This window comes from Mustela nigripes, chromosome 5 (assembly GCF_022355385.1).
Source record: "Mustela nigripes isolate SB6536 chromosome 5, MUSNIG.SB6536, whole genome shotgun sequence".
NCBI lineage: Eukaryota > Metazoa > Chordata > Mammalia > Carnivora > Mustelidae > Mustela > Mustela nigripes.
The window spans coordinates 105,353,022-105,368,943 of record NC_081561.1 but is presented as its reverse complement, the minus strand read 5'-3'; the positions used below and the strand labels follow the sequence as shown (position 1 = coordinate 105,368,943).

The 15,922-nt window shown below is 39.4% G+C and overlaps 1 protein-coding gene across 1 annotated transcript in view; it reads left to right on the top strand.

Moving 5' to 3' along the window:
- TBX18 (T-box transcription factor 18) overlaps positions 1 to 15,066 on the top strand; it is a 28,632-nt gene extending 13,566 nt beyond the window's left edge. Inside the window, exons 5-8 of the mRNA XM_059401013.1 lie at positions 1,005 to 1,172; positions 4,271 to 4,335; positions 10,378 to 10,472; positions 12,044 to 15,066. Of these exons, the coding sequence (XP_059256996.1) occupies positions 1,005 to 1,172; positions 4,271 to 4,335; positions 10,378 to 10,472; positions 12,044 to 12,768 (1,053 nt within the window). The 3' untranslated portion in view covers positions 12,769 to 15,066. The remainder of the gene's footprint in view (positions 1 to 1,004; positions 1,173 to 4,270; positions 4,336 to 10,377; positions 10,473 to 12,043) is intronic.
- Positions 15,067 to 15,922: the final 856 nt, after the last annotated feature.

The following is a 15,922-nucleotide window of genomic DNA, read 5'->3' as shown; positions in this document are numbered from 1 at the left end:
ATTATCTAGAGATGATCACTGTATCTTGTTGTGGGTTCTTTTTACTGTCTTCATGTCCTTGTGATTGTTTATAAACAACTTGGATCACTTAAAGTTTAAAAAGAAGCATTTTATTTTGTGGTTAAAAATGTCCCAACCAGCACTTAGTAATGGCTGAATAACATCTCTCCCATTGTGTGGATTTTCAGTTACTTAGCCAATCTACTCATGTAAGTGGTTTATAGTTTCTCCACTGCTGTAAGATGGTACGCTGCCCATCTCTCTGCATGGAGTGCTTTTTTTTTTTTTTTTGGATTTGAAATACATTCTTGGATAAATTCTCAGAAGAGGAATCATGGGGTAGAAAGTAGTCAGATTTCCCTAGAAGAGTTGAGTGCAGCAGTTTTTCCATGCTTAGGTGCCTGGGTTTTGGAAGTTTCCCTCTGATGCAGACATGGACACTGGGCTTCTCCAGGCAAACCAGGGATGTCGTAAGCCACACGCAAGGCAGACTCTTGGGTATCCTTAGAATTCCTTTTGCCCTTGAATAGACATGTTGTTGTCACCAGTGGAGGAAAAATGTTATCTGAAGAAACCCTTGGTGCACAAATACTTGTTTTTAGGTGATGGGTATGATGGAATTTAAATAATCATCTCAATCTCATTTTTAGTTTTACTGGTTTGGACTCCTATGTTCCAGGTGGTTCACTGTAAATAAAATGCTGATGAATTTATTCTTGTATTTGCATAAACAGAAAATTAGATGTTAAGTTCATGGGTTCATGGTTGTACACAGTGTTCCACCAAAATAATGATTTTTTTCCTTTTGTATTTTCATGCACATTTTACAAATAACTTCTTAGCTCTCCGTTTCCAATTTTGACATACTTTGTTACATTGACACTTTTACATCCTTGGAAATTTTCATTTCCAACCGGGATTTATTTTACACATTAAATATTTAGTCATGGTGTTGAGATTGGGCAGAAGTTGTTGATATATTTGGTTTTCTTTCCTTGACACAGATCATTCTTCATTCTATGCACAAATACCAACCGCGGGTCCATGTCATCCGTAAAGACTGCGGGGATGATCTTTCTCCTATCAAACCTGTTCCATCTGGAGAGGGAGTAAAGGCATTCTCCTTTCCAGAAACTGTCTTCACAACGGTTACTGCCTATCAGAATCAGCAGGTATTGTTCTCAGAATCACTATCTTTCTAGACTTTTTGTTTCAGGTGTCAGTGGAAAGCTAGCTATCCTTTTCACTGTATCTAAATGTTATGAAGTGTCATAAAGTAAAGCATTTGCCATATAAGACATCCAGGATGTGTGTGTGTGTGTGTGTGTGTGTGTGTGTGTGTGTGTGTAAACAATTTTTTTTATTCACGATTCTCCAAGTAAGGCTACTTCTAGTGAGAATTTCTTTAGAAAAGAATGTGTCTCATGACGAATAGTATAGGTTTGCTTTCCATTTTGGGATGTCGAATCATGATGTCATAATTAAGATTAAAAATCATGAGGAGGCTCCTGGGTAGCTTTGTTGGCTGAGTATCTGACTCTTGATTTTGGCTCAGGTCGTGATCTCAGGGTCTGAGATTGAGTCTTGAGTCAGATTTTGCACTGGGGAAGGAGCTTGCTTAAGATTCTCTCTCTCCCTCTCCCTCTGCCCCTCCCCTCCACTCACTCTCTCTCTCTCTTTCATTACAAAAACAAACAAACAAACAACCGAAAAAAAAATGTATATTGCTAGGAAATAGATATGTAGAATATGAAACCTGGATTGTATCATAGAGCATAAGATTTGATAATTCACATTGTCTTAAAACTATGACCCATGTATTATAAGAAATATTTCAGAAACATTTATCTTACATAGTCATTTTGGTATATATACAAAAATGGCTACTTCTTCAAGTACGCTTTAATTGTGAGAGGATGACACATATGTTTATAGCCTGAGAGATCAGCAGTGGTGGAGTGATCTTTTCATAAAATTAATAATAATTTCAAAAGTGAAATATTTCTTTCCAATATATGTAAGTGTATGTATTTCTTTAAGGCGGAGTCAAATAGGTGGAAAACTGATTTAGGGCAATTTAGCCCATGCAATTAAGGCCAGTTTTCATAAAAAATACTGATGTAGTTGAGGCTGATATGGTCTGTGGTAGACTTTTTTTTCCTTTTTTTAAAATTTTAGTGGTCAGAAGAAGTATTTTAGGTTCTCCACTTCTCTTTACATTTATTTACATCTCAGTTAAAATTTAAGGCTTATAATCTCTCGGCTGTGGTTTTTGTTGTTTTAAAGCTTATGAGGAGATTTGGATCCAGTCTCCTGCATCTTCCTTGGGGGCTGGGAGGCGCATCTGCTCTCGTCTATGTGCAGCCGCCAGCCCCACACCTGAAGCCATCTAGTCCTCTCTCTCACGTTGTTATTCTTTTATATAGGCTTTGAGGAAGGAGCATGAAGTTAACCTTTAGAAGGATTGGATAATTAGGAAAATATTCTTAAAATATGTTAGATGCAAAAATGACTATTTTTTTCTTTGAGGAAAAACATAACACATGAGGAGAAAAGAGCAGAGACATTCAGTGCCTTTTAAGCAACCTCAGTTTATCTGTCTCTTTTTTTGTCTCTCAAACACAAACAGATTGACAATGTCAAATGTGCATTTTTCTCCTAGCCTCTGCGATATAATAAACAAGATGCAGTGGGTTTGTTGGTACATTTTGGTGACTAATACCAATGGACAAACTGACAAATCTATTATTAATAGGGTAAAAAAATTAGAAGAAGGGAAATTGATAATGACCAAATGCAATGATGTTCATTTTTTAACTTCCTGGCTCCTATTTTAAGGACTCAGGGAAAATTGGTAAGCAGCTTAGCTTGGTGGTGGTTAACAGCATGGGGATTCTGAAGCCCAGGGTCCCAGCCTAGGTCTATGGACAAGTAACGTTATGATCACAGGAAACTTAAGCCTTGGTTTGAAAGAAAATATAAGATTGGAATAATAACTACATATAAGTTGCCATGAGAATTAAATGAAATATGCATATAAAATTCTTAGTACAGCGTACACAGAATGCACTCAGTAATAAAAATAATGGCAATAGTAACACATCTCTATTTAGGCAAGGCACCATTGTATAAATCTCTACTCTTTTTTGAAATCCTATTTTAAATGAACACTTAAAGTATTTAATGTTATTTAAATATTATTTAAATGAACAAAGAATGAAGCTATAATGAACTCACAAGAATTCCTTCAGGACAGCAGAGGGGGATTATGAATGACTTTTCAGAGATACCCTTTCTTTTCCTTAGTGTTATCCAACAGTGTTCATTTGTACTAAGCCAAAATGGCACTGTCGGAAGTATGTTCATTAACTTTGTAGATTCCACTAAACCAAAGAGCATAGAAAACAAAGCATGATGTGCTTCTTGGAGAACAGGCTGTAACTTCCGTGGGGCAAGGTGGAGATCTGTCAAGAAATAGATGAGATGTTATTAGTGTCAATTACAAGATGGTATAACTAAAAATATATTTTAATGGAGATGATTAGACCACTTGTAAAAATCCCACCGCCAGATTTCTGTTTAAATTAAAACATTTATTTCTACTACCTGAATAAAATTTAATCTCATTAGTGCCTTCCAGTAGTCATTAGCTCTGGTTAGACGTTCACTGTAGGGCTCTGACCAGGTCCAGGACTCAACAGAAAACAGAGGAAAGAATAAAATTTTCAGATGAGAGCCATAAAGATGATCCAAAGAGAGACAAAAAAAAATAGAGAGGCAGAAAAGTTGAAGAAGAGAGGCATGCTTAATGGCATTCAGGGGCTTAATGGCATTCAGGTGTTATAAGGAACTTGACAAGGTAGAAGTTGACAAGTTATTAGCTGCTACCCATTACCAAGAGGAACAGGCATTAAACCACGTCACAGAGTTAAAGGGAAGAGCTTTTAGTTCAGAGGGATTGTCAAAAAAAGGACAGGTTATCAACAGATGATTCAGAATTTCATTCTCTAGTGATATTAAATGCAAAACAGATTTAATTATAGAGTTTAAATAGGGGTGGGGATTTTTTTCTAGGTGATTTTTCTAGGTGATTTCTGAAATTTTCTTCTAGCTTTGCAGCTAAGATAATAAAATACCCGAGAAATAGGGGAGAGGAACGCTTTTATAATTTTGTAATTTTGTAATTACTTGTAGTTCTTCCACCATTTCTGTTTTTAATGGCCTTACTTGACATTTACAGTATTTGATATGAATTTTTTGTACTCTGCAGATTACTCGTCTGAAGATAGATAGGAATCCATTTGCCAAAGGCTTTCGAGACTCTGGGCGAAACAGGTAAGACTTAGTGAAGAACATTCTGGTTCTGATAAATACATTCAACTTCTTGTTGTGAATTTTCCATTACAAGGTAAACAGTTAACCACTGACGTAGTTTTGAAATAATTTTCTGATGAGGATTAAAATTTGTTGGTATGGCTGGGCCTTGGATGTACCTTATTTTTTAGCTTAGTGCCATGGCCTGCCCATTCCTAAGGTGAATTTTGATGTGGGATGCTGGGTGAAAAATGCAAGTTCTCAGGGTGCACAGTGCATGCTACGTCTGAAGGGACCTTAAGGAAACCTGTCTTTCAGGCCCTGGGGCTTCAATATTCCAAGTCAGTAGCCTCGCTACACCTGATGTTGTTCTTTAATTTACTTAGTGATGTCACAACAATCTATTTATTCTATCTTCGGAATATGATGGGGCTCCGTTCCCTCAGATTTCCAACTAGAATACGAAACTACGCCCCATTACCAAGGGAGCTGATGTTCTTTAGTTTCCAAATTTGTCTTGGCTGCGCTGACAGCCATACACTTGTTTATTTTCTCTGTGTCGTGTTTTATGGTGTTTGTACAAGGAGGGAGAGCAACCATAATGAATTCCACTCTTACTTTTATCAAAAAGCAGATCACCGTTGTCTGTGTGCCATGGGTTTTTAATTTATGGATGTGATTCTATTCCAATAGAGTTTGGTGCAATATTTTCTAAGATAAGTATTGATAGTAATAGAGAGTAATAACAGACTAACGTTCTCCAGATGCCTTTTCAGGGTAAAGCTTTGACTTAAATGTTTTTAAAGCTTTTAGAAAGAAATATTTGAGAAATTTTTATTACTTTCCTCCAGAAATTATTCTAAGACTTCTCAAAAATTTGGTATTCTCAAGAACTTGGTATAGGCTACCTCTACAGGAAGTCGAAAGCCCCAGTTGTTTTGTTTTAGGGACAGTTTGAGTTAAAATTGTAGAGAGAGAACGGTCAGCTGGTGTCTAGATTTTTAGTCTTCTAGCTGATTATTTGGGCAAGGCTGGTGCAGTCAAAGATCTTTTCTCAGAATACCGCGAAGTGCTTGCAGAATATTCTTGTAGGCAGGGACATTGTTTAAACACCACGAAGCATGAGGACTCAAATGCAGCTGAACTGCATTGAGAATAGAGTAGCCGTTAATTTAGTGCAGGTACATCAACAAAACGATTAACAATAGCACTAATAATTCCCTCTGGAATTCTTTATTCTGTAGGAAGATTTGCAGGTATTCCTATAATACCTGTTGTCTGATATATTGAAATCATTGTTTTTTTTAGATGTTTTTAATGTGAGAACAACTCTGCGTGGCTTTTGCTATGTTCCATTGGCCCTTGGTTAACTTTGCTGTCCAGAGGCATTTCTAAAAGCTGAATAATTTAGTAACTGAGAAGGTCACTCCTGAGGGACTAATGGGAGCCTTTGGGATGATTTCTTTTCTACCTTGAGAAATGCTTTGATGGAATTTTCTTATGGTTTTGGTGGTAGCAGTATAGCATTTGTTAAGGGTCTAGCATTTCTTTCATTTCATTACTTTTTTTAAGCAGCGAATACATTTATTAAAACTCACTGAAACTCGATGAAGGCAGCTCCGAGGTTTGGGGAATACACAGCCAGGAACTGTGTCCAGGCTCTCCTGTAGGATTGACCTAGCAGACACCTCACTGCTCTCGACACTAGGGGAAATCAAACTGCTTGGATACCGTGGGTTCAGTTTTGAAGCAGTATGTTTAAAAATATTTTAAAAGGTGTATTTGGTTAGACACCAATAGTGAGTAAACCTACAAATAGAAGTGAGCTGATAAGATGCATAGGAGAAGTTTTCAGGAAGAATTCTGGAAATGTCAACATAATGAAAAGGCATTTGAATATGGTCAGTGAAGAGAATCAGTGGGATTGGTGAAAATAAACTACTAAGTCCCTTGTTGGGTATCATGAGGTCAGAATGCTAGGTTTGATATGAACTTTTTCCTTCCGTTTGTTTTACAAGGTGTGGCATCTGTGGTTCTTGCTACTATTTTTTTCCTGACCCTAAAACTTTTAAAAGTTTCAATGGACACACAGAACATAAGGAATTATGTTTTAACACTTTTTAAATTTTGTTAAATTTTAAATTTTTTGTCTTGCTCCAAATGTTTAAACAATATCATAGTACAAGAAAATTATGTTGCCTCTATATAGTTTTCTTATTAGTGAAATGAATAATTTCACTTTTTGTCTCATTAAAGTTAGTTTTCCTGCTTATGATAGACAGGTCTTCAGTGCTCATTTTGGAAGACTAAATATTTATATAATATTTATATATCAATACTATTTAGAAAGCTAATTTTCATATTTTCCATTGATAAATTCAAAAACTCATGTATAGAGAAGAGGGAATTTGGTCAGCTTTACAGATTTCTAACTTATGTATTTTCCTTAAAAAAAAGTTTAAGTTATATGTAAGACTTGGATGGTGCATTGGTGTTGAGGGCTTGGGAAAGGAGTGATTTTTTTTTTTTTTTTCCATATAAATAGAGAAGAAAGCCCATGAGAAAAAGTTCATTTTATTTCTTTAATACCCTTGGTCTGTTGTGTTAGTGTTACTACTTTTCAATATAAACTATTTTTATTTTTCCCCACGTATGAAATAAGCAAATTAAGCAGGACAAGAAATAAACATGGACTTGTGATTTTTTTTAACTTTATAAAACAATTTGCTTTAATTAAAAATTATCCCTTCCTGGTTATTTATGGTTCCACAGCCTGTTTTATAGGAATCAGTAGCTTCAGCCCTTAAAAGCCCTCCTGCAAGACATTTGCTACGTGAAAGAGAATTTATGTGCTGAGAATAGTTTCATTCTTCAGTTAGGCCTTAGGTTTGACCCTATAAAATTTTTTACTCAGGAAGGTACAGAAATTTCTTTGCTTTAAATACTTCAGGAAAAACATAACCATTTTACTAAATAAACTTGGCCATTTGATAGCATAAATTAGGGTGGTGATAAAATGTGGAAATTGTTCAAAGGCATCTTGTATAAATTATCGCCTTGGCTGCACTCCTGCGGGAGGTGCCTTTTATCTTTCCTTTAACTAGATGGGAAAAGTCTCTATTACTGGAGAAAATGAAGGCCTTTTTTAAAAAGTCCAGATTCAGCTACTAAATATTTTATAACTGTTTCCTGCAAAATATCTGAAATCCTTTCTGGAACTTGCAGTGTGAAACAGCAGCCTCAAGAAAACTGTCAGTAGCTCCAAGTCAGATCACTTGTAGATATGTCATCTTCAGAAACTTCTCTTTAAAGCTGAAAGTTACATGTTTGTGGTGATCAGTAATGTCTCCTCAGGAATTGGGTGTATGGATTTGTCTTTGAAGCATAAACTTTGGAGTTTACACTGCTAAAACACATTATGCAATAATGCTCGTCTCCATCGTTAATAAGTGTCTAAGTCTAATGGATGCTTATTAATTACCTCTCCCCTCGAGAGCACTCCATGACCCCTTCGGTATCCTTAATATTTAAATCTATGATTATTAAAACTCTCTATGTGGTAATAAAAACATTCTATAGCATTTAGAAAAGCGTGTTTCTAGAAAGTCATAAAACCTGACACAAACTAAATAAAGAACAATCAGATAGATGGTGTCCAGCATTCATCAGTTGAGTATTAAACATAACCTGCAGGAAACATGGGGTTTGGGGACTGAACAAGTGGCCAAACTGCCCCCAAATCAATACTTTAATGTGCATAATATATTATTGAGTCAATCTGGCTTGCATTTGGCTCATAGTCAGCCACAGATATGATGTCTGGTTTTAGAAAAATCACTTAGGAGCAGACAACTTTAAAGCTAGAAAAGGATGCAGAGCTTGGATGCAGAGCTTTTGTAGTCTGCTACTGACTTTGTGGGAGACTGAAGTCCAGGGAGGTTAAAACATTGACTTAGGGTCATACAGTGAATTTTAAGGAGTTGGAGCCACACCCCAGTTCTCCTGACCCAATCCAGTGTTTTCACCACAGAATAGTCCTCTCTTCGTACATCACTGATTACATCCAAAGCTAGACTCTGCACTTCACACTCCATGCAGCCCAGGTGGAAGGCAGGTGCAGGTCCACTCTGTGCCCTGCTCTCCCCTTTGGCAGCCCTGTACTAGCACATGTGTGGGCCTGGTGATGGCTTTTGCAAGTGCTTCCACAGCAGCAGTCCCTGAACTTGTGACTTGAGAGATGAGTCAGGTCCATGCATAGACTCATACGAGGGCTGTGTATGCACACAAGCTTGGGCGTGCCCTCAGTACCACCCCCCCCCCACACACACACACATACACTGCTGTCTCCTTATAGCACTAAGATGGGGTAGTGATGCTCCATGGAGTCATGAAGGACATTAGCACATCAATGGAGTCTACGCTCTGAACACTAAGGAAGTAGATTCAGCATGTAAAACCTTAGAACAGTGGGCCAAGTTGTGTAAGGTGGTTTTATCTGCCATATCACTTAGTTTGAGTGTCTGGAGAGTTTTCACCATGCTGTGTAGGTGGTAGGACTCTGAGGCAAGAGGGCTCCTCTAGCCTTGGCTCATAGTTCTTGATTTAGGGATGCAAGATACCCAGAGGAGGTAGCAAGTTGAGTGCAAGAGATTAAGGACTTGCTCTTTTTTTCCTTTTTTTAAGATATTATTTATTTGTTTATCTGACAAAGAGAGAGATCACAGGTAGGCAGAGAGGCAAGCACAGAGAGAGGGGGCGAAGCAGATAGCCCAATACAAGGCTCAATCCCAGGACCCTGGGATCATGACCTTAGCCAAAGGCAGAGACTTAACTCACTGAGCCACCCAGGTGCCCCTTAGGATCTGCTCTTGAACATTTGCCTTAAAAACAGATTATCTGTGTCGAATAAAACTGTTTCTAACAATCACAAGAGAAGTCTGAATATTGTTTGATACTCAGAATGCAGGTATTTTCTACAACAGAGCTCTATGTTTTGTGAAAATCACAATGTTATTAAGATTAACAAATTGTTTAGGGCTTTGGTAGTTGAGGGAAGACTAATGAGATCTTAAGAATGGGGCTAGTTGAGTGAAATGCCTCATTTCCAGAACCTAGAGGACTTAGTTTTATTTATATATAAATATTATATAGTGGTATAAAGAAAGAGGGACTCTGGATCACTTACAGGAGGAGACACATACATTTATATATGTGGAGTATTTACCCTTGTTTTCAAATATATATAGATAGATAAATAGTTATAGATAGATATATAGATATATCTGTATATATCATATAAATAATTTACAACCAACTTATCCTGTCTCTTTAAGTATCCATTCACTAAGTGTATGTAGGGACCAGAAAAGAATGTTTGATGCTAATACCAGAGCCATACATGGTGCCGGCCTATGAGATCACCTTTCTATGCTCCTCCTGCATGTTGGGCTGAGAGGTCCGTGCTTTCCCCCAACTCGCCTGGACTCCCTGTTGCTGAAGGGAGAGACTATCCTGGCAGCACTGGGTGTGATGGAGATTGGGCCCCTCCCCAGAGAGAAGCTGGTTTTCTTTGGATGAGTCCTCTTCTAAAGCTGGCTACCAAGGGACCAAATGATGGACAGAAATGTCTCTTAAGAAAAAGCAGCTTTACAGGGTCAGTCTTTTTGTGGAGAAGCCTTCCGCATCAGAGAGAGAAGTAATGTTATGGGGGAGAGGGTGGATTCCAGATCACACCAGAGCCTTGGACTCCCATCAGCTAGGATGGGCCTCACCTGAGCTCCTTAGCACAGAGCGACAGCTTCTTCTTCTCCGAGGTTGGCTTAGTTTTCTGAGAATGTTAACAGCATATCGTGGGTGGTTTCCATCGTCCTGTGCTCCTGGTGACAGAATGGTAGCCCATCTCTGAAGCTTTTCTTTCTGTCTATGCCGAGGTCTTGCCCTACCAATGTGGGGGGACACTGTGAACACCAGTGAGGTGTTCTGAGCTGCTTATTACTGCCGAAAGCTCCAACTGCTCCTAATGAGGCTTCTTTTGTCCACCTCCGTCCCAATCCTTCCATTTAGAATGGGTTTGGAAGCCCTTGTGGAGTCATATGCATTCTGGAGACCTTCACTACGGACTCTCACCTTTGAAGATATCCCTGGAATTCCCAAGCAAGGTAAAACACAAAGTCTCTGGGGTCATAGATGCAGGCGGTTCTTGACTGGAAGCTCAGGTGCTGAAAAATACGCTTGACGTCATTGGCTTCCACAATGGTGACCTCATCACCAACATCCTTTTGTTATGGGATCCATCTCTTTTCTGTGAGGAATGGGGATGGGGACCAGAAAACTGGCTCTTGCAGTCATAGGTTAAGTCTTGGATGTTTCAGACTGTCGATATATTTCAGGACTTTTACCTCACCCTTAAACCTCTTGTTTGAATTAGAGCCAGACTGTGGGCTTTTGTGCCAAGCCCACCTCACAGGGAATCGCCCGTGCTGGTGCCAGTTCACCCTTCCTTGCCAGCTTCTGTCTTCACTTCCTTCAGCAGAATGGTCTCTAGGCAGGGTTTGCCTGTTGGATTTATGCTGAGGAGGTCAGGTACGCTCAGGCAGACTTTCCTGGGCTCACCTCTGAGTGAGTCCCCCAAGCTCAGGCTAGTGTTTCCTCAGAGGGAGCTGCATGCAGAAGGATGATGCTTCCTCCTCTGCTCAGTAGGTAGGACTCTCAGCCCACCCCTGCACTCGGGCTTTTTATGCCTGATCCTGCCCAGCACCCCAGTGACAATTAACATGCTGGGCTTTAGATAATTATCATTGACTGGATTGGGCTTTCTGATTATTTTGAGAAGCTGTATAAAACACAGTTGCTGGAGCAATGAAGGCTTTACAACCTGTCCAGTCTGTTGGAATTCTCCTCTCCCCCTAAGTTCTGTCAAGTTTGCAGACATCAATCTGCCAGCGAATCCAGAGAGTGGGAGACAGCCACGACCATCATTATTGATTGGATGCAGGGTCAACCACCCTCTCCATGTCACAGGACTGTTTATCTGGCAGGCCTCTGCTCTTGCACGAGCCTGTGATTCACCAACCTGTTTCTGGTTGGAAATGAGAGTTTTGAAGTTCTAGACTATTGCCTTCTTGTAATAGCCCCATATGGTCTAGCCATTGAGGCGCATAAGCTTTCAGTGGGCAGCTGAAGATAAGTTTGAGGCAGCGTGTGTCTTTGACCAGTTTGGCTCTTCCTTTGGAATTCTTTCCATTTTCATGTAAGAAAACATATTGATCCAGACCAAGGTCTGCTGAAGGAGTGAAATACGGAAAGAAGAGAGTTAATGGCTATGCTTTTGGAGCAAGGTACAGAGTAAGATGTAAGTTATAAAGATGCGAGGGAAGTCAGTGTTTGTAATATTTATTATAGAAAATCAGAAAACTCGAGGAAAACTAATGGAGGGAGAAAATGTGAAAAATCTATGAGGCAATGTCCTGATACCTTCTGTGATTAAAAAAAAAAAAAGTAGTTGCCTTGGTCGAGGTCATATGCCTTGGAAATATTGAGAGGATTTGTGTCTAAAATATTTCAGTCTGGATTCAGTTAAATTGTAATTCCTTGAGAGCCAAGACCATCTCCTCTTCCTCGTTCAATGTGGGCTTCCTTGTGACAGGCTGGGTCTAGCTCATGTTCACCAAACTGAAAGGAGAACATGGCTGTGGGGTCGCTGCCCTTTACATTTCACCTTCTTTTGTAGGAAATACAAGTTCCTCCACGTTGCTCCAAGGCTCTGGGAATGGCGTTCCTGCCACCCACCCTCATCTTTTGTCTGGCTCCCCTTGCTCCTCCCCTGCCTTCCATCTGGGGCCCAACACCAGCCAGCTGTGTAGCCTGGCCCCGGCTGACTACTCTGCCTGTGCCCGCTCTGGCCTCACCCTCAACCGATACAGCACATCCTTGGCCGAGACCTACAACAGGCTCACCAACCAGAGTGGAGAGACCTTTGCCGCGCCCAGGACTCCCTCCTACGTGGGCGTGAGCGGCAGCGCCTCAGTGAACATGTCCATGGGTGGCACAGATGGGGACACGTTCAGCTGCCCACAGACCAGCCTGTCCATGCAGATTTCGGGGATGTCCCCCCAGCTTCAGTACATCATGCCTTCACCCTCCAGCAACGCCTTTGCTGCTAACCAGACCCATCAGGGTTCCTATAACACGTTCAGGTTACACAGCCCCTGTGCCTTGTATGGATATAATTTCTCCACATCCCCCAAACTGGCTGCCAGTCCTGAGAAAATTGTTTCTTCCCAAGGAAGTTTCTTGGGGTCTTCACCGAGTGGGACCATGACCGATCGGCAGATGTTGCCCCCTGTGGAAGGAGTGCACCTGCTTAGCAGTGGGGGTCAGCAGAGTTTCTTTGACTCTAGGACCCTAGGAAGCTTAACTCTGTCATCATCTCAAGTGTCTGCACATATGGTCTGATGAATCCTGGAAGTTAAAGCATACTCAGATTGGTCTAATGTATTTTCTTTTTCTTTTTTTCTGAAAGCAATATGAAAAGAAACTTATCAGTAGCTTGTAAGATTTACATATAGTAGGAAGTGAAGGCTCCCTGAGTGTTTCGACTTTCTCATGGTGAGACTGTAATTATCTATGGTATATATGTAGACGGTACAGAGCACGTGGAGTTTTGCAGCCTGCAAAACCACATCCTCCCTCTTTTGACCCCCTATGTCATTTAGTTGCACAGAGGATTGGCATAAGTAGTATGCTTAACCCAAGTTCTCAGACTCTTTTAAAAACCAAACACCAAACTTAAAACTTGGCAGTGATACTAACCAGACCAAGGCTTATAACTTAATTTATCAGAAAAATGCTCTACACAGTTTCATACTTGAGTGTTGATAACTAACAGTAACCAGCACCCAGAGTCTTGTGATTTCTGTTATTCTTGGGCACAGTGTGAGAGCCTAAAATGCCAAAGCCAGCTGAAGTCTAAGTATTAGTTCTGAGGTATCTGTAGTCATGAAGGATTAGCTTTTGTGTTCCTGCTTGCTCTTGTCTGTCACAGGTATTAGATGATCTTGGTTCTGTAAAAATTCTTGACCTATTGTTATTTACTTAGGTAAGGTGGAAGAGAGCCTTGTACCTTCTTTCCACTTTCCACTGGGTATGTAAGAGGTATTTATTCATCTGCAGAGAATAAATGTCCAGTATTTTGGATGTGTTGCTCATTTTATTTAGTTAAAGTAGACCGTTTAAGAGAGTTCTGTAAACATTTTTAAATTCCGGTTTTCACCGGGGAGGGAATATATGATACGAGTGGAATGCCAAAAAGAAAATAAATCCACCTCAAATTCTTTGATTCCAATGAGAAATGTCTATCTTTTTTAAATCAAGAGGAATGATATTGTCAGCTTTCCCTTACATTGTTATAGTGTGGTTTTTCATTGAGGATATTTTTTACATTTTGTTTTGAGATTCCTGGCCTGTGGTCTGTAAGGAAAAAGGCATTTGTGCTACTTATTTATGTCTCCCCACTCCTACAAGTTGAAATCTCCCCTCCTCCTAACCTTGTTTCTCTGTCTGAGTCTTTCCTGAAACAAATAGATTCTAGGCCTTTATGGTATTAAATAACGCTGTAAGGAATTTCAGGGGGTTATCTGCAGCAATCTGTCTTTTGGGGGTTGTAGTGCAAAGGCCAAAGCCCATTACCATAAAGACCCTCTTAGAGGATGAAGGAGGAAGATACTAATTATGATAAAGGGTCTATAAAACTTTTAACCTCAACAGCATTTCAGCCTCAAAACCGAAAAGATGGAAGGTGGATTAATTTTTGGAAAAATCCCTAAAATAATGTATACATGGTTTAAGATTTCAAAACAAGTACTTTTGATAGCACATTAGGAGATGACTAGGAAAGGCTAAGAATGCGTGATAAGGAGCGTTACCATATGTCTGTTGAGAAATTTAAAAAATTGTATGTCTGTTCGTTGACTCATTACCTTTCATAGATTTGTCAAGCTAAAGCAGACTTCCTTTCCAAGCTAAGTGAGATTTCCTTTCAGTGCTAAACAGAATTGCTTTAACTCATCTCTAGTTTAGGAGGGGAAATGGTGTAGCTCTGATTTACTGCTTTCCTTTAAAACAGCACGGCTGTTAGATATTTAGGCAGATAACTGTTTGAAAAGTATTGGCGCAGGATGTGACTTTTGTTTATGGATATTGATAAATATCCTCGTGGATTTTTTTTTAACAGCTCATCAAATCAGTATTGAGCTTTACATTGAAGATTAGCATAAAGGGACATAAAATACTTCTAGTAGATCGATCTATAGAAGATGATTTTGTATGGTATTAGTAGCTTGACACAGATTTGGGAAAAGTCCTCGTGAGCTATGAGCCATGAGCCATGGGAAAAGTCCATCCCAGCCGGAGTGCTTACTACAATTCTAGAACAAAAGAGTTGTCTATCTTGAGAAAACATGGAAAGTAATGATCTGTACTCATATGTATTATTAGGGAGAGCATTTTCCTTTTTGCTGTTGGTGATTTGAAATGTTACAAAGATATGAATAGAACTTATTAATTTTTTTGATTTAGCAATATTGTACAAATTGCTGTTTCCTTTAGGTTATATTGTAAATATTAATCACCATGTCACTTCAAAGACTAGCCTTTTATCGTTATGTTAAATGACATACATGCATTGATAATTATAATTATATATGTGTATTTTATTAAAAAGCGCTTAAGAAATTATATATTAAAGTGTGTTACTAAACCCTTTTATGACTTTGGAGGGTAATCATTTAAAATGTCTATAAATGTTGTTCTAAGAATAAGCACACATAGGAACACCCAAAACACAGATTTTGTGGCTTTTGATTACAAGGCATGGAGAAATGGGACTGGCATTCGTTTTTCATGTGTTAAATATAATTTCTTGGGGCCCTGACCATGTCATTGAAGGTGAAGCCCTGACAAATGTTGAACACATGAAAATTCAAATGTAAGAAGAGGAGGCCACGGTGTGGTATGTTTTGTTTCTGGTCCAGGGGAGAAGGGCAAGGATACAAGAATGAGCTGCTTTTATACCACTGACCGGTGATGACAGATCACTTCTAGACCCCTTGGCTGGAAAACATTCCAAGGGACATTGTGATGAGGTGAGGTTGTTGCTATCACAGCCAGTCACATTTTGAAAATTAACACTTGCTTCTATACAAGCTCCTTCCCAGAGGTCAACAGCTTTTCTTAAGCAGGGCACCCACTTGCTGACCCCTGATTTCTGGAATGTAGGGGGTCAGGAGACTTTCGTGGCCCCCAGAAGAGACTGAAGCCCATTGTTGCTGATGCAGCAAAGGATCACACTCACTCCTCACATGAATTAGTGAAATTTTGAGCAAAAGAAACCTCACCTTTAAAACCTCTTCCTCTGGAGACATCACTCCCCAGATTTAAACCTATCAGCAGCTCACAGCTTAGTATGAATTAGATAAACAGAAGATTTGGAGGTAGTTTGATTAGAAGAAAAGAGTAATTTTTGGAGTAGGGCAATTTTGGGACAATTTGGATGGGAAGGAGGAGGTGCAAAGGGAAGGATCTCTAAGCAAACTGGTGTAAAGCCATTAAA